At 40.3% G+C, this 25753-nt stretch overlaps 1 protein-coding gene across 2 annotated transcripts; it reads left to right on the top strand.

The window, feature by feature from the left end:
• The first annotated feature begins 5261 nt into the window (after positions 1 to 5261).
• Positions 5262 to 25420, top strand: LOC146696504 (golgin subfamily A member 7-like). 2 transcript variants are annotated; one of them, XM_085474620.1, is made up of 6 exons: positions 5262 to 5328; positions 7521 to 7646; positions 12042 to 12194; positions 16126 to 16227; positions 18598 to 18650; positions 23351 to 25420. In XM_085474620.1, exons 1-5 carry the CDS (start codon positions 5320 to 5322, stop codon positions 18637 to 18639), a joined length of 432 nt encoding a protein of 143 aa, XP_085330746.1. In that variant the 5' UTR covers positions 5262 to 5319; the 3' UTR covers positions 18640 to 18650; positions 23351 to 25420. The 2 variants fall into 2 exon arrangements, with proteins under 2 accessions (XP_085330746.1, XP_085330747.1); XM_085474621.1 differs by having other exon boundaries at positions 23354 to 25420.
• The last annotated feature ends 333 nt before the right edge of the window (positions 25421 to 25753 follow it).

Here is a 25753-nt window from a genome sequence, read left to right on the forward strand (position 1 = left end):
ACCTTGCAAAATACCCTCTGTCAGAATTAGATAATTGCTGTTGGTTTTAAGAGGCTGCGCTGTAAGTGGAGCTGATCCTTTTTATTTTAATTATAGTTTGTATTGTATTTGGATTTGTTTTTCATTTCAATGTGAAGGTTTGAACTCAAACTGGTAGTAATTATTGCTGTCTGGGATATAAAAGTTAAAAGTGCAGTATTGCTCTTTTTTAAATGTACAGTAGAATAATGAAAATTAAAATATGAGAATAAAACATTCAAGCAAAGTAATAGGAGTGTTTGAGTAAATCTATTTTGTTATAGGGAACTACAGTTTACACAGTCTTCTCATAGATTGGATTTTTTTTATGTAATCTATGAATCTACAATTCTTTTTGAAACCAGGAGTCACCCCTGTTGGCCATTAGGAAAAATGAAGATTTAAGACACTCTCTTAAACTTCTCTGAAGATAAATGTTATTCCTTATACAAGTTTTAAATATACTGACATGTGTGGTCAGATAAAAATGGCAAGTTGACAAAGAAGGTTTATTAGGCCTTTAGTTGGGGCCAGTTTGGATGATTACATGGCTGATGAAGTAACAGCAAAAGATCATCAAGAAAAAACTAGATTAAGAATATTAAGACTACTAGGAAGTTATCTAAGCCACAAACATTACTTCACTAATCATATAGCATCCACCTATGGGACCAAAGACAGTTGAAAGCTGCCCAATAGTTGTCAGACCAGGACGCAGAGAGGACAGGTTAATGTTTTTGATGGGAGGCTAACAAGTGACTAAAGGAACAGAAAATAGATATAGAACAGCAAAAGAGAGGCACAGAGCACTCCGAGAATCCTCAATGGAAATCTTTTGAAACTAAAAGACTGTGGACTGTGGGAGCAGTAAAACTTTGGGAAACTGGTGATTCTATACATGGAGTTTTTATAGATCAGTGACCACTGAAATTTTGATTAAATTATATTATCATTTATAATAACCAAAGTGAAATGATTTAATAAATCACTGCCGAAGACTACATTAGTAGTCTTCAGGAAGAGTTCTCCAGAATTCTTGAAGGACATTAAAAGTTCTTGTTGGATGTCGGCTTCCTTTTGTTCCACTCACTGACAAAATGATACTACACAGCTTGGAGGCCAATCCAAGACTGTTTTTTTTCTATCCATGTATCCCTTTACTCCATTGGCAGTGTGTTTGTGATCATTATCATGCTGAAAAGTGAAGCCGTTGCCAATCACATGCTTCCCAGATGATATTGAGTTGTCAGTCACAATCTGACCTTACTGTTGTGCATTCATAATTTCATCAATTTGGCAAAATCTCCGAAACCACCCCCCACCCATCACCTTCACTCAATACCAGGTTGAGATGCAAATGAGGAGACTTCACTCAGGCAAGTCTGCTGGACCAGACGGAGTGAGTCCCCTCGTCCTCAAGACCTGTGCCCCCCAGCTGTGTGGAGTCTTTCATAAACTGTTTATGCTGAGTCTGCAGAGGGTCCCAGTGGTGTGGAAGACATCATGCCTTGTCCCTGTACCAAAGACGCCACGTCCCAGTGGCCCCCAGGATTACAGGCCCGTGGCACTGACCTCCCACATCATGAAGACCCTGGAAAGGCTCATCCTGGACCAGCTGCGATCCCCTTCAGTTCGCTTATCAGCCTCGTCTCGGAACTGAGGACGCCATCATCTACCTGCTCAATCGTGTCTACACCCATCTGGACCAGCCGGCGAGCACTGTGAGGGTCATGTTTTTTGACTTTTCTAGTGCTTTCAATACCATCAGGCCGACCCTCCTGGGTGATTAGTTAGCAGCGATGCAGGTGGATGCTTCTCTGGTGTCCTGGATTGTTGATTACCTGACAGGAAGACCACAATATGTACGTCTCCCACAGTGTGTGTCTGACAAGGTGATCAGCAACACAGGGGCACCACAGGGGACTGTCCTCTCCCCCTTCCTCTTCACCCTCTACACCACAGACTTCAGCCACTGCACAGAGACCTGCCATCTTCAGAAGTTTTCTGATGACTCTGCGGTGGTTGGATGCATCAGCAGGGATGATGAGACAGAGTACCGGGCTGTGGTCGACTCCTTTGTCACGTGGTGTGAGCAGAATCATCTGCAGCTCAACGTGGCAAAGACCAAGGAACTGATCGTGGACTTCAGGAAGACCAGGAAACACTTGACCCCTGTTTCAATCCAGGGGGTCAGTGTTGACATTGTGGAGGACTATAAATACCGTGGAGTACACATTGACAATAAACTGGACTGGGCTAAAAACACCACAGCACTTTACAGGAAGGGCCAGAGTCGTCTTTATTTTTTGAGGCGACTGAGGTCCTTCAAAATATGCCAGAAAATGCTCAGGATTTTCTATGAGTCTGTTGTGGCCAGTGCGATCCTCTATGCTGTTGCATGCTGGGGGAGCAGGCTGAGGGTCGCAGATGCCAACAGACTTAATAAACTAATCCGTAAGGCCAGCAATGTTGTGGGGGTGGAGCTGGACTCCCTCAAGGTGGTGTCGGAGAGGTGGATGCTGTCCAAGATGAAGACAATGTTGGATAACACCTCCCACCCACTCCATGACATGCTGGTCAGTCACAGGAGCACGTTCAGTGAGAAACTGAGATTACCGAAAAGCACCACTGAACAACATAGGAAATCTTTCCTGCCTGTGGCCATCTCCCTGTACAACGCATCCACTTAACACACTGGTTACTGCTACAACTACACGTTTCTTTTCCAGCTATTTATTAATAAGTGACTTTTATGTATATATATGGCTGTATATATTGTGCTATTCTTAGTTAGGGTCTTGTCTGTCTCTGTTAATTTTGTTTGTAATGGAGCACTGTAATGAAAAGTAATTTCCCCCAGGGATCAATAAAGTATTCTGATTCTGATTCTGAAATGTGGTCACAAACCATGTCAGAGCCCCCTGCATCTTTTATAAATGGATGCAGACACTCACTGTTGCACGTCTCTCCTAACATTCTCCATACATACTTGACTATGATTTCAACTAAAAGCTTCACAATCAGATTCATCAATCCATCAGATCTATTCTTGTGTAATTTGGAACACCCCAGTCTCCTTAAGAATGTGCCTCCCTGCTGCTGCGGAGCCTGGGACGGTCTGCTTGCCTCCACCCCGGGGGGAAGGGTAACATCTCTTGGGTCTGGGTGCTGTTTCCCCCTCTGGGGTCGAGGGTACCTGGACCCGGGGTATAGAGTATGTTTGGGGAGTGTGATTGTGTGTACATGTCCATTTATGTCAATCCTTACGTTGGGTGAGTGCTGAGTATTTGTATATGTGTGCATGAGGGTGGGAATGCATGTTTGTGTCTGTGTGTGCCTGTTTGTCTGTGTCTATATGTCAGGTCGGGTCTTACACTCCACCTCTCTGGGAACTCCCAGGCCCTCCAAGGCCTATCTCCCCTCACCACACTCCCTGCCGGTGACTGATGCCCTCAGGGGTCGGTGCATTGGTGGTTCTTGGTGTCCGGGGCTGGGCGCTCAGGTATGTACTGCCGGTGGCTACTTGGCGGGGCCTGGCGCCTGTTGCTTGGTCAGGCCTCCTCCGGGGTGCGGGGGGCCCTCAGGCCTCCGGCCTCTGGGCCTGCGGCTCAGTTCACTCTGGCACAGCTGGCTGCCGGCAGAGCCGGCGGGCACGCCGGTGCAGCCCCCTCTAGCTTCTGCTCGGTGGCTACTGGGTGACGCCTCGTCTGGGGATCCTCAGCTCTTCCCATGAGGGTGGCACGGATGCCCCTCTGGTGGTCCTCCTTGGGCTCTCGCACTCTGGGGCCTCTGGATGTCTGGAGCCTGGATCTCCTCCATGCCTGCTTCATGCCCTGGGGGACGGGGCTATGGCTCTCTACATCTTCTAGCAGACCATTACATGTGGAAACCATTTGAATACAAGCGCGCTGATCCACACAGGTGTGCACACGGGTGTTCACTGTTCGTAGACTTAAATTACACCTTTCTTGGCTGCTACTTCAAAGCACATTGTGCGCTGTCTGTCCTGCTTGCTGCACAACAACATTGAATATTTAGTATTTACTGCTGTTTACACTTAGCTAGATTAATGCGATGGTGTTGTGTTTAGTATGTTGCTTTGTTTTTCTTTGCTTGTTTTCTATTCTTTCTCTCTCAACAGGTGATCCAGAAGATTTTTTTCCCTTTCTCTCTGTCCCTCTCCCCTTCTGTTTTTCTTTTCCTTCCTCTTTCTTTCTCCCTTTCCTATCCCTCACTCATGTCTGTCCCGTCTGTAACAACTGAAAATAAAATAAATAATAAAAACAAAGGTCGATCAAATGGACCAATACGGCCGTGATGATCCATTTGGCAAAATAAATCCATTGGGTATCCTTGTTGGTCTTCAGACAACAATTCTGACGGCTAAAGAACCAAATGGGACAGGCAAAAAAAAAAAAGAAAAAAAAAAAAGAATGTGCTTGTGATAGCCACCTTTCCAATGAGACCATTTATGATGAGGTCTCAGTGGCCGTATTTTAAAGCTCTAATTCCTAATGGGAGCTACACAACACCACTATCTTTGTTGTTGCAATTCTTCCATAGATTTCAGTTCAGAATTTTTTGAGTGGCACATCATATACTAAAAAATAATCATCACTCTTTAGTTGGCTGAGGAGGTTAAGCCAGTTAAATAGTGTTATGCTCGGATTCTGTAACAGAGGTCAGTGTGAGTTTATTGAATCTACAGAATAGATGTGTCTGTGAAGGTTCTCATTCATCCAGGTCATCGTAGTGTAAGGAGCTTGACCTCAGTAATTCACATGATAAGGCTAGGTTTCACAGTGTGTTCACCCAAAACCTTGGCTGATTGGGACCCAGACCCATTTTCACACCTTGGCTCGTGTAGGTGGAGGATCAATAGCGGGTTGCGGACACTCCCATAGGGCTTAAAATCTGGGACTCTCCACCAATTGCTCTTAGAACTGAAGAAGCTTCTCAGATGAGAGGTGAACGTCTTCAGACGCTTTTCTTTCCAAGCTCCTTAGACTACAGAATAGATGGTTTTGAATACCAACATATGTTAAAATAAAAGGAATACATTTGCTGAAAGGGTATTAAATAGCTAAGATACGATAAGAGAGTGGAAAATCAATAGTTTGTTTGTCACATAACAAGTTATTTACAACTACAAAGACTTTTATTTGAATATACATCCTTTCAGGGTGGCCTCCTCGATAACGTCCTGCTATATACTCCGGTACAATAGGTGGCGGTATAAACCTGGCTCATAGGCTAGTCGTCCACGAGTGAAACCAAAGAAGAAATAAGGCAGTATTCACCATGGCAGAGGTAAGTTAACTGTGATTTAAACCCTCATTTTTACATGTCTGCGGTGTGATAATAGTTTATTGCTGTTGAGTTGCCCGGGAGTGTGTTTAACGAAGAAACAAAGGGAACGTGGACCGGTGTTAACCTGCCAGCTCACTGGCTGGAAGCTAAGTTGTCTGGCCAGTGTTTACCTCTACTAGCGCCTCTCCTAACAAGCTAGCAGTAGATCGACGCACATATCCAGAAACTGCGTAATTTAACCAAGCAGAGCTGTGCGTATAAACTAAAGATAAAGCTGGCTGGGTTTGATTTGCTTATATGTGCTAAATGATACACAGTTTCTCAGAGAATGGTGATAATGTCAAGATGATGACACGATTGTGCTGCCATAATCCAGCAGTAAACCAGCACTGAGTAGTCCAAAGAAGGAAGACATGCCCTAACATGGAAAGGAAACATTTTCAGCAAACACTTACCAAACATGTGTTCGTAACATGTTTGGTATAAGTAGCTTATGGTAATGAAAGGTCACATAACCACGTACTGTTGAGGCCATAAATACTGGGAGAGTTGTCATATATTCTTCCGGCTCTGAGTTTCAGGACAGCAAATACTTTGGCATCAGGTATCTGCTGATTTCTTCATTTTTAGGAAGACACCGGGAACGGTTCTTTTATGTGAAAGGCAGGATTATTACACTTTGGTATCTGCTGTTGTCTGCAACACAGATGAGTGGTCAGTCTGGTTGTACTTTTCAGATCTGCTTGAAGTACCTTAATGATGCGTAGATGGTGTTATTGTGAAAAACAGAGCAGGAATGTGGGCACGTTCAGATCACCCTGACCCAAGCACACATTCATGGCAACATCAGGCTCGGCATTCTTATCTAATTTGTAAAATAAAATAAAACAAAACAAAACAAATAAATGACAATGGGACCGGGATAAATACAGCGAAAAAATAAAGATAGGTTTACGTTATTTATTTAGTTTAGTCAGTTTGAGTCTTTCCCAAGTCTCACAGTTCATGAACTTCCTCAAACACACTGTCATGGGGGGAGTGGAGCCGAGTAAAAGCCAAGAACTGTTAAATTTAATTTAATGAGAGCGACAGAGAGAGAGAAAGAAGCTGATGAGGACTAAGAGAGTTACTGTTAACACACGGTAATTAGTGGATAATAGCTAACATAATGGTTGTGACTTCAGTATAAGAAATAAAAATCAGCAGTCGTGAGGACAACAGACATTAGCTTGATGGACCCCCACCCCACCACACACACACACACACACACACACACACACACACACACACAATCGAATATAAAAGTTTTACAGTCAATTGTAACTTTACTTCTGTTATCAGATTAATTGTTCACAGCTTTGGATAGAGGCAATAATGAAAACATTTTATAGAAGATATTGAATTTGTATTGCTGCTGTAATTAATACAAAAAGCAAACATAAGAAATCCATTAACAATCCAGTTAATAACTAGTTTTGCCTGTAAAATGAATAAACAAAACAGCTGGCTTGCTCAACTCTAAAAAGCTTAAACAGTTTAATGGCTGCTAAAAACGCCACATGAAAAATGTTAAAATCTATCAAAAATGTTTTGAAGTTTCGCTGGATTCACATCCGCAAAGAAGACTATTACAAAGCAATGGTTCTGTCCTGACATTTGTATGGAATCATTCTGGAGACGATGTCTTATCCGTGTTATTGGTTTTGAACATACCACAGCAAAATTAAATAAAGCTCGACCCACGACTGTTGACGCTTGGAAAATCTTCTCATCCAGAGTTATCTCCTGGAAGAGGCAATAATTGGTTTTAACTTTGTGTTTTTGTGTCTTTTCTTTGCTGTCCCTATGCCTTGTTTGCTAATGTTTGCTTTGCTACTGCAGTTTACAGTTGTGCTGTATATGTCTGTACCCCCCTCCCCCCCCCAACCCCGTTTTAAATCAATAAAATGTTGATCACAAAAAAAAAATGTTTTGAAGTCACTGAAAACTCTAAATTTGTGCCTAAAAATATTCAGAATGTGTCACAGGTACAAATGAGCTCCTTAACTGTTTATTATTATTATTTTATTTTACAGGCTGCATATCAGTTGTACAGTTTATGGATTTCTGCACTTCTAAACTAAACCTGGCTGCTGTGTATTAGGTGTATTGTAGTGTGGCCATATTTCAATGGTTACCTTGTCTTTCCACAGACTCACAGCTTGCAGGACATGAGGCAGCAGGCTGCCATCACTGCCAAAGTCTTCATTCAGAGAGATTACTCCAGTGGCACCATGTGCCAGTTCCAGACCAAGTTCCCCTCTGAGCTGGAGAACAGGGTAGGTCTTGCTACTCCACAGTGTTTCTAAACATGACTTCAGCTGCTTAAACGGATGACTTATGTTTCCACGACCTGTGCATATTATCCATACTGGGGAGTGTAGAAGCACTATTTTGTCACTAGCAACAAAAGAACACAGCTGGGTGTGAACATGGAGCCAAAACATGGAACAGCAGGATCGTCAACAGCAGCCTGCTGGATTTTGTCCTTATGCGACCTAGTGGAGGTGGGCTAAAAGGAGGAGTAGGCTGCAGAGACTGAATAGGAACAGGCTGCACACCACATTAAAGCCGGTGGCAGCACCAACAGTTCAGAGTTTGCAGGACAGAGAGCTGCACTTTTAAAAATGGTCGTACCACATGAAAAGAGCAGTTTCACATCACTTAAATCGCTCGCTGGTGGTTTATTGGCACTTCCCTCTGGACTGGGTGGTCTACCATGTTTTTCCTGTAGGATTCAGTTTTCTCTCTCACACACACACACAGATACACACTCAGACACAGAACAGCTGGACAAAGTAAAGAATGGATTTCCTCTGGGAAGTATATGCTTAAGTCCCCATCATAAAAAAGATTTTCTCGTATATATTTTTAATGATCTACTGTAATTCCAGTTTATGAAATATGGAGTATAAAACCAAACCATTAAGTGGCAATAATTTTTGGACATTAATTTATGCCATTCTTTGAAGATGTTTGCTTTAATAAAGCCTTATATTCTTTGAGGCTAGTTTATTGCTCCAGTGCCTGATTTCTGCCATAGTTACCCTTGTTTTGTGCAAGTTAGCTCTAAACTTTTCCTTATTGCAAGCAGTTGTCATAGACTGGGATTTACTATTTGCATTAAGTAATAAAGAAAGATTTGTTTGTGTAGCACCTTTTAAAACTACAAAAAACAGAAAGTTGGCTGACTTGACTCCCAGGGTGACGTTTCTGCTATATGGGATCCTCATTTTTTTGGCTGTGGTGCACATTATTAAAGCCTCGTTCTTGCCAACTGTGAAGTCAGCATAGGCCCCATAACCGTTTGTACTGGTGGTTGAGTGATGATGGACTTGCAGCATTCTTCTTTTGAATGATCAGTGTACCTGTTTGGTGAAAAAACGAATAGATGGATTTGAAAGCAGAGCAATCACCAAGTTTACTTCTAAACTGAAGGTCAAAGGGGTTTAAATTTACAACTTCCTCTGCTTGGTATCAACTGCATCTGGTCGAACTAAATGAATTCTAGGTATTTCTAAACAACATCGAGGAAGTCACATCTGGCTAGCCATCGCACAATTGACCTCCAGTGACCGTGATGAATAAATATTCAAATGTTTCTCCTTAGTTTTTAAGTTTATTATTCTGATGTTTCTGATGTTTTATTTATATGCATATACTCATGTGTTTATCACTGTTTGTACTGTTATGGAACCTCTACTGATTGAACTGCTGCCTGTCATGCCAGAAGACTCTTGCAAAACAGATTTTAAATCTCAAGAGTCCCATTTTTCTGGTGAAGTAAATATCATTTTAAGAAAAAGCAAATGGCACATCGAAAGTCCAGTGTGAGAAAGTTTGCCAGTCAGATCAATGGGAGGAATGGGAAACAATACAGCTGGCGATGGTGGGCTCAGAAGATGTGGGTGTTTTGCGTGTAGCGTGTTGGGTGTCACTGTGCCAAAATTGGGCACAGTCTCTTTTAAAACCTTTTCTTTTACCTCTGTGAGGTCTGACAGACTACATGTTGTTCCCCAATCCATCCTGCCTCCTTGCAAATTATCTATCAGTTACACAGGCAACATTACTGAGTTTTGCTTTGCCGTTATTGTTGTGTACAGCTTAACAGCAGAAAGAAAACTGAGCAGAACTGTGCTCATTTCGGTCAACCTAAGAGAACTAAAGGGACTGTCATGCAAGACCCCCAAAATTCCAACTCATTAGTCTTTCTGTTGGGATATCGTGAGTTCTCCCAAATGAAGATGTACAAGTAGTGTGCAAAGTCCTCGAGCCACCGTTCATTTCTTTATATTTTATTTTTCAAGAAAATCTGGCTCCTTAGATTGTTTTAAAAATTGGTTTTGAGCAATAGTTCTCCAGGACTTCTGAAAGCATTTCAATGTTTTTCTTTGGACACTGACTGCTTTTTAGCTCATTTTCAGTCAAGTCTTCGTACCTGATCATTTTTAGAGGGACATTTTTTGTTAAACTGCTCAACGCTGACCTTTGAATCATTCATGTGTAAAAAAAGACAACTAACTTGAGGGTGCCTTGAGGAATTTGGATAAAATAGACGTGTCAGCCCTAAAAAGATGAAAAGTATCTGAAAGTCATGTCCTTAAGAAAAATAAGAAAAATCATCAGGTACCTGACACAGGACCTGAGAGATGCATCTGGTCCTTCAGCTGATCCAGCTATTGTTCACTGAAGCCTCCTCAGAAATGGTCTCAGTGGAAGAATGACAGTCAAGAAGCGTCCTTAGGGAAGCCAAACGGGGTCCTGAAGATTACATTTAAAAAGTATGTTAAAGCTTGTGTAATAGGGTGATGAAGAATAAAGGTGGGCATACCAAATATTGACTTTCAAGCTGTATACAGTTATACAGATTTTCCGTGCATGTTTGCACGTTTCAATAAATCGCTGCAACTATTTCCCCTTTTTGTAGCAAAATATGAAGAAATGACAGCTTGGCTCAAGACTTTAGCACAGAACTGTAGGTTTTCATCCATCATGATGGATGATGATCATGAATAGATGTACTTACTCTGTTTATTGGATTTAAACATGCTGGAGGCTGGGTTACCTAAACAGTGGTCATTAGAGTCAAACCTTGAGATTGTGTTTGTGGATTTGAGATTTTTGACGTAAGCAAGCAAGACCATCGAATCTTTGATCGGAGTGTAGCAGTCAAGCAGTCTTTTTTTTTTTTGTTTTTTCCATTTCCATCTTCTCAGGTCTCTTTTCTGTCTGAATGCTTGTTGAAACTAGTGCCGACGAACTGGGAAAGCACTCGGACTTCTAAATGCATTTGGCAGCTTGCTTGCCAAACCATTCAAAGGGTTTTTCATTAATTGACTCTTCCTTCCTCTCTTCCTTAATTGGATTTGTAAACCCCGTTCACCGTTGTGCTCTCATCTAACATCTCAAGAACAGTGATGGGCACATCACACGTAATGGAAAGATGGGCATTCAGAGAAGTGGGGTTTTAGTTGCAGCCTCTGAATTGGTGAATTTAAAGAGAAACAGAGGCTCTCAGGGTTTTTTCTTACATAGAGAAATCTTTTGGCACTCCCCAAAAAAACATGCAAACCTATTCTTGTAGCCCAGCCAGCATAAAATCCAGAGCTTGTAAACAGCCAGTCCAACAAATGACAGATGTTGAAAAGCCTCCCTGGTGAGAAAATTGTAAATGTGATGGTTGGAAAGGAGGACTCTGAAACTGAACTTTATAATTTGTAAATGCAGTTCTTACAGTACATTTTTACCATGTAACTCATGTTTACTCCTGTCAGTGATGGGTTTTTTTTCTTTGCTGAAGATGGAACACAGCTCAGTGTGTTTCATCACGTAGGGCTTGTGTGTAATGTCTTTACTAATGGACAGAATAACCAGAGAAATGCATAGTTTTCAACAGAGTCATTGCAGGCAGGCTGACAGCACTTACTGCAGTGTATAGTCGCCACCGACCCCTGGCTCTGGTTGGTGAGTAACAAACACCTCTAAGACTGCTAATATCTTGGCGCCTTTTGTTGGATACTTCAGACAGAGGGAAAGAAAAACTTGGAGGGTTTTCAGAGGTTCAGGAGGCCCTTGGCTGGTTTCTAGTCTAGTCTGGTCGGAAGCACCATCATTTCCCCTTAGTATCACAGAAGCTTCTTGGATACTAGCATGCGACTAGTGTCAACACCCCAGTGAAAAAAGGCCTGTGAAACCAGCAATTCACCACACTCTGACAGCTTTCCCTTTGGTAAGCATACATTCAATGAATTCTCAGTATTCTTGTATCCCAAAGGCTGTCTAAAGGATACCAAAATGCGGCGGTGTCTTTATCTTACTTTGTGCCACTGGAGAAGGAGAAATATTCCAGAACTGCGTGTGTCCTGCTTTCACCGCGTTTGTCCCGTCTGTTATTAAGTGGAAACATTTATGGAGCACACGGCCAAGGTATCCGAGTCATTTCAGGAGGTGTTTACAAATGCAGGAAGGAAGCCCAGTATTCCCTTGATATATGACCGGTCCAAGAAAATTCAGCTCCTCATTTATCTAGAAATGGAAAGAATGGAAGAAAATGATCTGGTGCTAAGGAGATTTTGTTTCCACTCAGATATCCTAAACACACTCACACTACTAATCAAATTTACGCCTGGCTCTGGGCCTCGATTTTAACCCTCTTGTCTTTCCTCGTATTTCAGATCGACAAACAGCAGTTTGAGGAAACGGTGAGGGCGCTGAACAACATGTACGCTGAGGCCGAGAAACTGGGTAGCCAGTCATATATTGAAGGCTGTCTGGCCTGCCTCACAGCGTACACCGTCTTCCTGTGTATGGAGACGCACTATGAGAAGGTAGGATTTCTTTGAATATAATGGTACTGAATACGTCAAAACTGAGTTTTGAAGCACCATGACAAATAGGCTTGTGAAGATGTTTTGTAACTCGATGTTCTTTGGAGTTTTAATAAATATGGGTTTTTATAAATCCTTTGTGTTTTTATTTGGAAAATCCTTTATTGTGAAACATGAAAACATTTAACATAAGAGTGATGGGAATAAATTATTTAGCAAAAAAAAATAAATGGTGTATACAAAAACTGTTTACATGTATTGAGTTTTCAACATTGAAATTTAATCTACGCATAAAAATGTCTTGATGCATCCTCAATCATCCAGGTAAGTAAATCTCCAAAAGTTGATTTTGTTCATCTGGACGTAGAGTTTTCAGTGGGAGAAACGTTTCATCACTCATCCAAGTGACTGCTTCAGTCTCAGCAGACTGCAGGTTTCCCCAATCTTATAGGTTATAGGGTATAGGTTTCCCCAGCCCATTGTTCCTTCAGTGGGCTGGTTTCAGTCATTATGCAAATGTACTGTTTATAATGTTTATAATGTACTGTCCAGATGAACGCAATCAACTTTTGGAGATACGCATAAAAATGTACAGGTGTTTTGGCTATGCCTCCTTTAAAGCATAAGTGAGGATTTTTATGATACTAATAAATCCTGATTTAAAATATTATATATGGCTTCTTTTTTTTTTTTTTTCAATCAATTTTCAATCAACAGTCTTATACAAAAATTGTCGTTAAAATAAGTTGTACTGTGTAAATTTGTTCAAATGTTGGCTGGCTGGGTCTAATGGTGCTTGGATGATTTAAAAGTAATTTCGACAGTGTTTAAAGTATCTGCCTTCGGTCCCCGCCTGGTGTTTAAATAGCTGCCAAGATGCAATGCACGTAGAAGAAATATAAAGAAATTCAAATTGTTAGAAGTACTCCATGTTGGATAAAACAAGGAAAGGGAGCTGCAGGGATCGTGTGTGTCTGTGTCTTGTCACATTAGAGAAAGCAGTTCTTCTGTTTCCCCAACTCTGATGTGTTGGAATGGAAAAAGTGATGCAGCCACAGAAAATTCATAATCTGGAAGGATTATTCTATCAACATGAAGCTTTTTGAATTTTCTCATTAAAAAGTTGTCTTCAGCTAATTTAAATGTGGAATTTGACCCGCCTGTTTTCCAGTAAAAACTTGTGGAAGATTTCCTCTTGTGTTGGGAGCATCTTCATTGGTTTGCAGTAATGGACTGCAGGGCCTTTTTATTTGGAATTAAACTGCTCGGAGGGTTGATCAGTGATGGGTCTCAGTGAAGTGGGTGAGTAAAGTTGAGTATTTACAGAAAGGTATTTTACTATAATCAAAACTTGTTTTTAAAAAAAGAATAAAGACATAAAGGGAAAAAAAGTCTGACTCAAAAAATGATTGGCTTCACAACACTTAGCAGCTGTAGATCTAAAGTGGACTCCTTTGTAAGCACCCCTATGGAAGCAGAAGTCAAGAAACTGAGAGTTTCTGAGTATTTAGAAGTTCTTTTCTTCAGTGATTCTGGTAAGCACTGCTGCGTACTCTATAGGCCAGTATGAGCCCACATATCCACACAGATGTTTCTGCAAAGCCCTGCTGTGTGTGTAATTTGTCTTGTCATGTTGTTGTCGACACCTTCTCCTCTTCCAAGCTCCTGTGACAGCAGAGTGAGGTTCCACCTCCAACGCTGCTGGAAAGATGAAGTATGCCTGAATTGTTTGAATCAAAAACCTCTCATCCTCTAAAATCATTGGGAATATATGAAGATACAATTTGTCATATTCAAAAGTGCATTCAGGTTTTGTTCAGGCTCTTATAAAACAGATACGTTTCTTCAAAGTTTTCATTGATCATGTAAAAATGAAAGCCAGCTATCAAAGATTTTTTTGATGCCAGCTTAGAGGAAAACTTCTGAGAAATAGAACAGTATCAGATTTAAACATATCGAATAACTTCAAAACAGTTCGAAACTTTTGGATACAGAAAGTAGGGATGGGTATTGATAAGATTTTCACGATTCCGATTCCATTTTCGATTCTGTTTAACAATTCGATTCTTTATCGATTCTATGTTTTTTTTATTTTATTTTATTTTTTTTAAGGTCGATTAGCTTAGAACTTTGTTTTATATCTCTTTGAACAAGATAGAAATTTAGGAGTAACATGGCCTTACAAACCCAACAGTGAGATCTTAAGAGATCCACAGCCCCTTCAATGGGGGTGTCACAGGGTCCCCAGGGAAAAAAATTGTAAATGTAAAATAATAAAATAAATATTCTTCTGTAGCAATAACAAAGTATAACATAAACTGTTCTGTAGCAATTACACAAGAATATCCAGTAATGTCCCTGCCTACAATTAAACACATTCACTTACCGAAAATCGGGGCATCTGCTGTGGCAAATGGGTGCAAGCCTTTGACCACAAACTCAGTCACTGCTCGGTGACATTCGTCTATCCTGAAAGGAGACGCTACCGGTAGACTGCAGCGAGAACTGCCAGCATCTGAGCCAGCCAGACTCTGTCTGTCTGTCTCATCATGGTCACCTAAATGCACAGTAATGGCAGGTTTTGTAATAAGGCAGATCGCGCTAACATAATATGCAATGTTAGTTGATTATTTACCTGCCGCATTAACGGGAGAGGACGTGCAAACGTTACCGCTGCTGCTGGGTTGAGATTCACGAGTCCGGAGCGGAATTAAAAACACGACATTCATTTTAAGGTTATCGCGTGTTTTGTGAGCAAATGCTTTTGCATATTCGTAGTGTTTCCTCCCTTAAATGAAATATCCACTTTCCAAGTATTGCAAATTTTCCTGTCGTCATTCGTTCTTGTAAAGTATAACCAAACTTTTGAGCGTTTGAGCCGCCATGTTTCCTGCCACCACACTAATCTACTAGTGACCACAGGATTTGTGAAAAGGTTTTCAGTGCAGCCAAGTATAAACTCATTTGCTACCAATTTCAAGCTATTGACATCAATCAGCTCTCTGCAACTACTTGCCAACAAGTCACATTTTTCCCTGGCAACAGGTTATCACTGTGGGGTCACTTACAATCTTTGGACCTGCATGACTAAGGCTTAGTCAGTTTCACAGCAACTGTGAGAAACATCCCGCGACCACTTTCAACCAGCTGATGAATAGTCATTTTCCCCTCGTGAATGGTGGTTGCCAGGTAGTCGCCAACTTGTCTCAGGCCCCTGTAACTGAGGCCTAACCACAACCTTGTGTAAATTTTACCTGATGATGGAGTACTGACTCAGTGTAGCATCAGCTCTCAGCCCAGCATGAAAGAAAGCAGTAGAGCTGCCCAGAGAGTTTTTCTTTAAACTCATCAAACCAAAGTAGAATGGCCAGTTCAGGTGCAAAGCCAATGTGTACTACTGTAAAACAAGAGTGACCACTACACTGAATGCTAGACACAGAACATTACATTTTCTTGCATTTGTTTGATGCACATAGAATGGAGTTTGTTTAAAGGTTTCTATCACTATTTGAAATTTAAGAGTGAATAAAGAGGAGAGCACATATTGTGTTATTCAGTCCAGACTTACAGACATCAACAACTGTGTACTGTATTAGGTGCTCATAGACATGTTTTGGTCCAAAAGTAAGGTTGGATATTCAGTCCAGTTCAGGCCTGAACGCAGTAAGACTAAAGCCAAACTTTGAGGCTTTACCTTGGCCTCCAAGTGTTCCTCTCAGTTTATTCTAGCACTTGTAGTCACAATAATAGTTGCCTCAAGGCACTTATGTTTAATGCAAGTAGCTGCATACTAACATTCTACTTACTTAGCACCCAGTACGCTTGGTATTACATGCAGACCTTGACAGGATCTCTTATTTGGCTACCGATTTTCAGTCTGTAGTTGCTTTGAGTATTAAAGTGCTTTCTCTTTTCTCTTTTTTTTTTTTAGGTTTTGAAGAAAATTGCTAAGTACATTCAGGAACAGAATGACAAGATCTATGCACCGCGAGGCCTACTGCTCACTGACCCCATCGAGAGAGGCCTGCGGGTCGTATCCTATAATTTTGTGTCAATACAAACAGAACAAATCGAGCATTTTTCAGTTCTTTTCTTTCTAATTAGAGCACACAGTAGATGAAAAAGAGGAACCTTATACTCAGATTGCTAACAAACAAAATCAAAACACAGTTAAGGCTAAATGGCACTATGTTTTTACAAGAAAAGTAGTCTTGTGCAAGAATGAGGATGTACGGGAAAGGGGAATTGCAGTGAATAGTTTGGCGAACTTTAACTTGTTAAACATACACTGAGATCATGAAATGTGAATGTAATCGGACCACATCTTAAGCAGAACAAGGAGCTTTCACAATGACCTAATAGATGTAGTGATTTACAGGCCTTCCACCCCCACTAACTGCTGGATGAAAATGGAAAGCAGCAGTCACAGGCAACTTACAGGAAATCCAGCACTGTGTAGGGATAACCTGTAAAAACACCAGATAAAAGTTAGTATGTAATCTATAGCATCTGTGCACCAACATCTTGCCTGTCTTAGCGTATGCATGTGTGGGGTGACTCAACATCCCAATTAATTGCAACTGGGCAGCAATAGGAGATTAGGGATAACAAAATATGACCAAAATCGTTACCAGCTGAGCTTTGTTCCCAGTCCTGCTTATGATTTTGTAGTTTTGACAGTGATCTGGATTTTTTCGCCAGCGCTGTCAAGAGCTGCGCTGACTTTGGCACGCGAACACTGGGAGATTGACAGGAATGCCTCACCTTTAACATTTGAGCTGTTGAAACCTGATCGTATTTGTAACTGTCTAGTACGTCTGCTTCATTTTACCATCTGGACTCTGAAAATGTACCGTTTTCCTCTAGTAGCAAGGGGTTGAGAGTTGCTGTGACTGTTGACAGTGGTTTGCTGCCACCACAACTGCACCCTTGAAAAATCAAAAGCTACTGCTATCCAGACCCCCTACTTTTTTATAACACAGGAACACAACACTATGAGAACTGCTGGTGTTAAAATAACATGAAGTTAAAGTGTCGTCCGATGGGGATTGATGTCAGGCTACTATGTGCTACTGGGATGGCTGTAATTAGCCATGATGTCAATTTATCAATTGTCTTGAATTCTGCTTTTCCGACAGTTTATCTGTTCCACCCTTCACGTATACGCTTCAGCCACAACATTTAAACAGTCGAAGTAAATAAATAACATTTGTTCTGATATGCAGTGTTGCGCTTTTGAACCCTTGGGTCACAGCATTTATGTGGGTGTTGCTTTGACAAGTACCACCCACATTAGCATTGTTCCAGACCAAGCAAACTCTTTAATGACAGCTTTCCTCAGCAGGACAGCGCTACATTCACATACAAGAGTCTCCAAACTTCCCACATCCCAATCTGAGGAAGCATTACAGTGATGTGCCTTACTAAGCACGATCCACTGAGGTCACACATTAACACTTCAGGCTCAGAGGATCGGTTGTTAAAATCACTGACGACAGTCAGTGGTCGGTACTACGTTAATGAGAAGTGCCCATTAACAGAATAAAGCAAAAAATCTCAGAAGATGCCTACAAATACATTTTTGTTTAAATCTCAACTAGCAGGGTGTTTGACTCCTTTAGCAAGGCCATGCTGTACTGACATTTTCAGTGCTAATCTGACACTGATGAAACTGACATAGTAAAAATACTACGCTGTCTACTGAAAGTTTTTAGAGTGAGTTTGTAATTATTACTTACTTAAATGCTTTGGTTTTGAGCACTCATTTAAAATTGGCTTTCATTCAACAAGGAAAAACAACACAAGAAAGAAACTGTGTCCAAGGGCTTTGACTACATTTGTTATGAAAGATTTAACAGTCTTTATTAAACTGGAGTTAGGATGGATAATTAAACGAAATGGTTAGTAAACCCTTTGATATTTTCTGTTTCTGCATAAGACAAAAGAACATGAAAGATTCATGAGATTTTCCTAAAGATAGGAAAAGACAACTTAATTTAAAAAAAGAAGAAAAGAAATGTCTGTGTCCTTGAAACATCTCTGTGCCGCTCCTCTTTTCCTGCTGGCTGGCATAAGTAATGTTTTCCATTCCATAGCCTTTGACCCTGACATTATTAAACAGTCCAAAATGCTGGGTAAGAAGTTGAGATGGAAAATCTCACTGATGAACTTGCCAGTGTGATAGAGGTAGCTACAGTCAAAACTTGTACCTTTTAGTTGACACAAAAACATGGAAAGACGGAAAAAAAACAAGAGCATTGATAAACAGTTTTTAGTGTGTGTGTGTGTGTGTGTGTGTGTGTGTGTGTGTGTGTGTGTGTGTGTGTGAGAGAGAGAATTAAAATTTGAATTCGATGTATCCACACTTGCTTCAGCTGCATTTCCTTGACAGAGTCCCATCAAGGTTGAAATCACCATCTTTGAAGACAGAAGCCTGACGAGATAAAAGCTAACATGGTGAGTCTAGTCTCATAATTAGAAATTTCACACATAAAGAGGACTTTGGTCCTGTTACAGATTTAATGATGCTCTGGGTTTACAGCATGCTGATACATTTCCCAGCTATGAAACCCAAAGGGTTGGAGTCAAAGAGCAGTAATGAAAGGGACTTCTCTCCCCATATGTGCTATAGTTCTCATGCAGAATGCTTGTGCTGTTAAAAAAAAAAAATCCCACATCAAAGTGTAATGTGAGTAATAGCAGCGCCATGAGAGCAGTTTCATAAAGCTTCTAATGGAGAATTCTGCTTATTTTATGACTTCAGGTTTTGTCATATATTTACTGAGGGATTTATGTGCTCACTGTCCAGAGCACATGCATGAGCCAAACCCCGCCACTGAACCAGAAAAGAGAAAACGTGCCCTTTCAGCACCAAAGCAATCTCCTTGCTGTTACATTTCCTTAACTCAGTGTAATCAAACAATTATCACATTCTACTTAAAATGGCCAATTTCCTTGTTTACTTTTCTGGCCAATGGGTTCCTACCACATTTGTGTCTGGAGAAAGTGGGCGAGGGCTGTTAGGCTTCAGTTCGAGAGCAGACTTTTGATCTGCTGAAAATAAGCTTGAAAACTAATTAGAAAGCAAAACTTACAGCTGTAATATGATGGGAAAAACCCCTAAAACAAAACAGACTAATATGGAGTGCTATATTGTCATAAACTCACTTTATTTATTGACTCAAAGTCAAAAATGACCTTTGCTGCTATTCTTGATGTTGTCATCTATGCCAAATAAACCCGTTCAAAAAGGCCTTTTTCAGGGAACACAAAATGGGTTTATTTTAAAGCTGTTCTGCAGCAGTGCTGGTTGATCAAGCCTTGAAAGTTGGTGCTACTTTGAGGATTTGGACTTTAAAAGATTTGGAATATATTTTGTTCTATAAATGGATTCCATGATTTCTTTTTTTTAACTCCAACTGCTTATTTGTACTATGCTTTCATTTCAGAGTCCAACAAGATATTAAACTGCATAATATTCAATAAAAAAGTGGAAAAATTGGGGTTTTCTACATAAAACTTTTAACTGGTAGGGGAGCTCAGTAAAATATAGAAAAGTGAAGAGCTCAATAAATCAGTCCAATACTTAAATGTAATAAAGTAAGAAGCTTAGCAGACAATTAAATGCCGACACCAAACATTGTGTCACTGTATGGAACAAGATGACATGACAAGATCAGAAGTGGATCCTTGATGTAAGGATTATATGTTTTAAGAAATTAACTGTCCACCCCCATCTGCTTCTGCTGGAGGTTTCTTCCTGTTAAAAGGCAGTTTTTCCTTCCCACTGTTGCCAAGTGTTTGCTCATAGGTTTTTGCTACATAAATAAAATTAAAATTTTGCCGCATGGCAAAGTAGGCAGTAGTTAAAATCCACCGATTCTGTGTATTTTGAGAAACAGGACCTCTTTAATGGATCGTGTTACTATAAGAATATAATGAAAGCTATCAGATGTTAAAGACAGACTTGGGCATTTATTTAATTAAAATCAATAACTAGAGTTCCTAAAAGGTTTTTCTAGCTTGCCTTTAATTTATTTTCATGTAATTGATTTATTTATTTTTTGTGTGTACCTCATAATAAGTAGGTATGGAAACCTTTCCTGGTCCTTTACTTCACTGGGAGTAAATCACTGTTATGTTTAGCTGCACTTTAAAGCATTGCTGTTGTTTTCAGTCAGCGGCACTCCACACTGACTGTAAATTTATGGCTTAGTATGACAACTACTCATTCACTTTGTTTTAGTAATGTTGAGACAGTCAACAGAATGAGCACTTTGCTGCTTCTGTTGTAGATTTTCTGAGTTTACACCTGAAAATGGCCAGCTCAAATAGACATGGATAGACATCATCAGCAGGTTTTCTTGTTTGTTGGCAACAATCAAATGGTGCAGTGTTTAAAAACCAAGCTCAGATTACTCATACACGACACACAATGTCCTGCATTACATCTTTAAGCTTGTCCTTTGATTTTATTACACTGGAAATGAAACCTAATGAGAACCAAGTGTTAGAGGAAGCTACTAATAATCCACTGCTTAAAATATGATGGCGTGTCAGTGATTTGCAAGATATTTTTCAAGGAAATCTGTTCCAGCAAATGAAATTTTCTCCTCATTTATCCAGTTGTAAAATTAGTTTCATTAAGAGCACTCTCAGCAGCAATCATTCCACTGCACTGATTTTTCTACCCAACAGCTCACCTTATATTCTTAATGCTAAGACCCTTTGACACAGTGCACTATGATCATCAACCACAGATGGCTTTTGGATATCTGCCGGTCTTCCCCACTGGCAGACGCCCTAAGAGCTCATCCCATAAATAGTTTCTTTCTTTCTTACAGTAAATCCTTTCTTTTTTTCCCCTCATGTGTGGAGAGATGAATAAGACAGGGAAGCTCATTGAGGGATATGTTGGGTTCAAATCATACTGAAAAGTACTTTGTATAGAGTTTGGACTGGACCCAGTCCTGCACTGATGCATAGACATTACCATGAGGATGAGTATGACATACAAAGTAAATGTTTTACCAGGAAAATGTTGCACTTGGCAGTATTTGAGATACCATAGACCCCTCTGGATGGATAAACTATTGCACTAATACAGCAGTGATGCATACAGGGATTAATCTTCTCATCTGAAATTCCAGTGAGTGCCTCCATACATATACATGTCCTGTTAAGGAATGTAAACCCAGGATTTTTATAAGTAGCTGTTGATAGAAAAGTGCATTGGAGCTTTGCCAGTGTCAAAGACGGAAACCACAGGCAGCAAGCAGACTAGCGGATGGATTTTCTCTGTGTGTTCTCAGAGGTTTTAAGCCTCTTCATTCTGCAGTTTCCTTCTACTGTGTCCTCCAGGCTTTTATCGGTCTCATTTAGTCATATTGGCCAGTGAATTTTCACAGTATTTATCTTCATCTACTGCATGAAACTTCCTCACCTTTACTATGTGAATATCCGTCCATCTATCCATCCATCCTCTTCTGCTGATTAGTAAGGTTGCGGGGAGGCTAGAACCTATCCCAGCTACCATTGGGCGAGAGGCAGGATACACCCTGCACAGGTCGCCAGTCTGAACATCCATCGTTTAAAAAAACTAAACTAAACTTAAATAAAAGTCATGTGATCTGTTGCATTTGTGATAACTAAGAATTATCACCTGAATCTGATGTAGTATCGTAAAAAGTTCATTATTTGTGATATAAATGAGCCACTGAAAACAAACAGGTGTTGTCTGTTTATCCAGGAGAACAGCAGGACTCATCAACTCTATAGGCATACTTATAAGAAATGACACAAGGGGAAATCGTCTTTTGTATTATGTTAAAACAGATGAACTGAACAAAACTAGCAAAGGATACAACTCTACCAGCATCTGAATAATGTCTGGCTTTATAGCTACCTAGGTTTCCATAACTTGAGTTGCTAACTCTGACACTTCATGCTAGGCAAGTAATGTACGCCAGACTTATGAGACAGGCACAGGTGATAAAGTTAGAAGATGGCTGAAACTCATAAATGATGCCTCTGTTTGTTACACATAATCCTTTGATTTATTGTAACACTGGAAAAATTACAGATTAAAACAGATTTAAGTGCTGGATTCTGCTAGAAATGAAAGTATAAGTAAACAATTATAGTCTTACACATTTTTAAACTTATTATTCAAAACTTAAAAATGAAAAATGTATCAAGAACACCAGACCCTTCTTTTCCCGGCCCTATTTTCTATCCTAATTGTAGTGGATTTTTAGCTGCTGTGAGCCTCCCGGTGAAGGTCTGAGCAGCATGATGGATCGGCCTCCAGTGGGATGAGTTCACTGTAGAAAAACAGGCTTGGCGTGCACAGCTGCTGACTCCTGAGTATCCATTCAGAGGCAGGTGGTGCCAAGTCGGTGTCCTGACAACTCATCCAGGAGACGTTCTGCTCCTGATAAGGTTTCGCTTGGCTCTGTGTACGAACAGCACAGCACGTCAGCAAACCTGTAAATTAGTCTGCACACATGAGAGTATTTAATGTCAGCGGAGAACATTTTGGACAAGGTGAGAACAAGAATGGTATCCATCATTAGATCTCCTCATTGTCTGAAATTGGAGGCTTTTTTTCTCTCCTGCCAAGAAATTTATTTACAAGCTGAAGGAAAATATCATTTTGACTCGCGTGTCACTTCCTGAGTTTCTGCAGCTCATGTGAATCATCCTGAGAACATTTCCTGAACAGCAGCACGCTACATTATGTTTATACCTGCTTTATACGTCACTAACAGAACCGCACCTGTGTCTGACACCATATACTTTTATATAACCAAAGACATTTTTGTTTATATGACATACATATTCACCACAGCAACAATGTGATGCTTTTTAACCTTATGAAAGCAGCCTGGAAGACCTTCTGTGACTACAGAAGTGAAAAAGAGCCAGACTAACTTGACTTCAACCTTTGACTTTCAGTTTTTACGTTAATATCCATCCACTCATGTTCCCAAATGACATGAGGCTAAGTTATTCGCTGCTCACACCGCAGCAGTGAATCTGGCCTGGAGCTACACCACACCCATACACTGTATCTATTTTTTAAACATAACCCAGAAGAATTGACATAATGCTCAGTCAGTGTGTCATGTGATTAACTGATGTCACTGTTTCTGCAGCAGCTGTTGGGCTGCGCGGAGCTGCAGGGTCTACAGCATTCCGTCAGCGGAGCACACCTCCCCCGAGGAATTCCGAGGCCTGGAACCTTAATACTGCGTCTCTACAATCTGTCATCACTGTCATATGCATGTTCCATTCACATGACTAGGTTTGAGATGTTGTGCCTCACAGGTTTTAGCATTATTTCTTGCCTTTCTGTCACCATTGATGAGGCCGGTATCAAAGTGTTATATGCTTGTATTCAGCTGACACCCGTGTCCTCCTAAAAGAAAATTACCTTCCCATTCAGCTAAAATGCATTATTAATCTGGTTTCATGGGAAGTGTTGTTTTTTGTTTTGTTTTGTTTTTTACTTTTGTCCTTGTTTAGGCGCTAAACTACTATGTCTACTGAAGAAGTAAAATATGAAGCAAATTCAGATGTGCCTTAAATCTGCACTCTAACGGCCTGCAGGGGGCGACTCCTCTGGCTGCAAAAATAAACCTGACTGTAAGGAATACAAAGGAGAGACGAGCCTGCTGCTCACTTGTTTTAAACACTTTCTTGACGAATCACGCCAAATATTAAATAATGCAATCTGATATTTATTTTGTAATTGAATTTTAGTCCCATTTTGGGTCAAAGAAGATGACGTTATTCTTTATGCTGCAGCTACCTTGTGTTTGCTACCATGAGAGCGTGGAGTGAGCTCAGTTTCCTGTCAGTAAAAATTCATGGGCCCTCAAACTGGACAGTACAGTGGCCACTGTTTTCCATCTTTAACCAGTTTTGGCCCATCTGGTCACCTAAGATGGAAAGCAAGACTAGTACCCACATATATGTGAACATGAGTGTTTGTTTCCCTTGAACCACAGTAGAATGCAGTTTAGTTGTATGGAAAGAACATTTTTAGGAGTACATGCGTTTAGCTGGACTAAAAGGATTTATATCTTGGAGAGATTCAGAATTTATTAACATTCTTTAAGCCATTATATTTTGGACGATAAATATTTTTAATGATATTTGTGGGGACTCTGACCTTTTATATATGCCTGTCCTTTTTAGAAGGTCCTTTTTAAACAATAAAGCTGACAAACAGGGTAACTCATTTTTATGACGCTCTATGGAACAGCCACGCTGTAAGGAAGGCAGTTGTTATCAGTGCCGCATCCTTGAGCTCCCTCTTTGCTTGCTTTATTTTTGCTGGTGCAGTTTTTTGGGTGCATGGTATTTTAATCAGCATGTTTCCCCATCAGTTTTCAGGTTATAATTTCCAGCTCTTGACATTCTAGTCAGTCCCAGATTAAAATTTTACTGTATGTCTCATGGTTGATTTAAGAGATTCTTTTGTGTGTGAAACAAAACTTGTGCCTGCTCGGTATTTAAGCATGTCATACTGTAAATGCACCTCCTCGAATCATGGTTCGTTTTCTTTGAAGACTATACATAATGTTTGGTGACTACTTTTTATTTTTTGACTCGCATTCAATAAGTGTATACTTTAATCATATCTTGTGAGCTTGCCTTTGACTGAAGTATTAAAAGTGCTCTTGTTAGTTGACCTTGAATGTTTTCTGTGAGAATCTCCAGGTATTAGACAGTAACTACATCTCAGTCCTGCTAATCTGTAAAGTTCTTCAGAGACCTTAATGTCGCTGTGCCAGTTTCTGGTGTGACCGGGCCTCATCGTGAAGACCGTGTGACTTGTTTTGTTCACTTTCTGCTTACACACTGAAATCTAACACTACGATTCTTACTCTGAGGAGAACCTCAGTGCTGTTTCTGTTAACAAACCTTACCAAAGGTTGAACAGCATGTACAGTTGGTTGTGTTTCTCTTGTGAATGTAGTCTGACAGAAGCATCTTGTAAAAAAAGTGTATGTACAAGTAATGACCTTTGAATGCCATCAGTAACAAAGATTTTTAATTTTTGTAAATAAATGTTTCTTTAATTTTTTTTAGTTAGTCATTTATTTATCGTATACATAATTAAAACTCAACTCAACTAATTTAACTTTTCTCAGTTGAAATCAAGATCCTAAATTAACCTTGAAATTGTACGCTTACAAATAAATCCTGTAAATATTTTACACCATGCTTTCTTCTGTGGTTATTTGGCTTATTTTGGGTATTTTTTTTCTCTTACCCATATAGCATGTGGCCTGCTCAACACACTGAGCTAAAGCACCTCCCGTTATTTGGGAAGTGCTTTAGCTTATTTGATTTGAATTTATAAGAGGAGTATTTAGGTCACTTAAGAGTTTAAAAAAAAAAAAAAAAGCAACAAAGGGCTGAAAAATGAATCCAGGACAAAAATGGCCCTTTCTCTATTGACCACATGAAGGTGTCTCCAGAAGTGAGTCAAACCATTTTTTGGAAAGTTTAGCTCAATTTCACTAGCCCACCCAGACCTGTGGTATCAA

This window comes from Copadichromis virginalis, linkage group LG12 (assembly GCF_057382275.1).
Source record: "Copadichromis virginalis isolate Kocher_CV1m ecotype Utaka linkage group LG12, C_Virginalis_male_GT1.1, whole genome shotgun sequence".
In the NCBI taxonomy this organism is placed as follows: domain Eukaryota; kingdom Metazoa; phylum Chordata; class Actinopteri; order Cichliformes; family Cichlidae; genus Copadichromis; species Copadichromis virginalis.

What these genes read in the sequence shown, in the direction of transcription:
- LOC146696504 (XM_085474620.1), top strand. An exon ending in TGGAGACGCACTATGAGAAG is followed by an intron (nt 12,195 to 16,125) that starts GTAGGATTTCTT and finishes TTTTTTTTTTAG; the next exon opens with GTTTTGAAGAAAATTGCTAA. An exon ending in TCGAGAGAGGCCTGCGGGTC is followed by an intron (nt 16,228 to 18,597) that starts GTATCCTATAAT and finishes AGTCCCATCAAG; the next exon opens with GTTGAAATCACCATCTTTGA.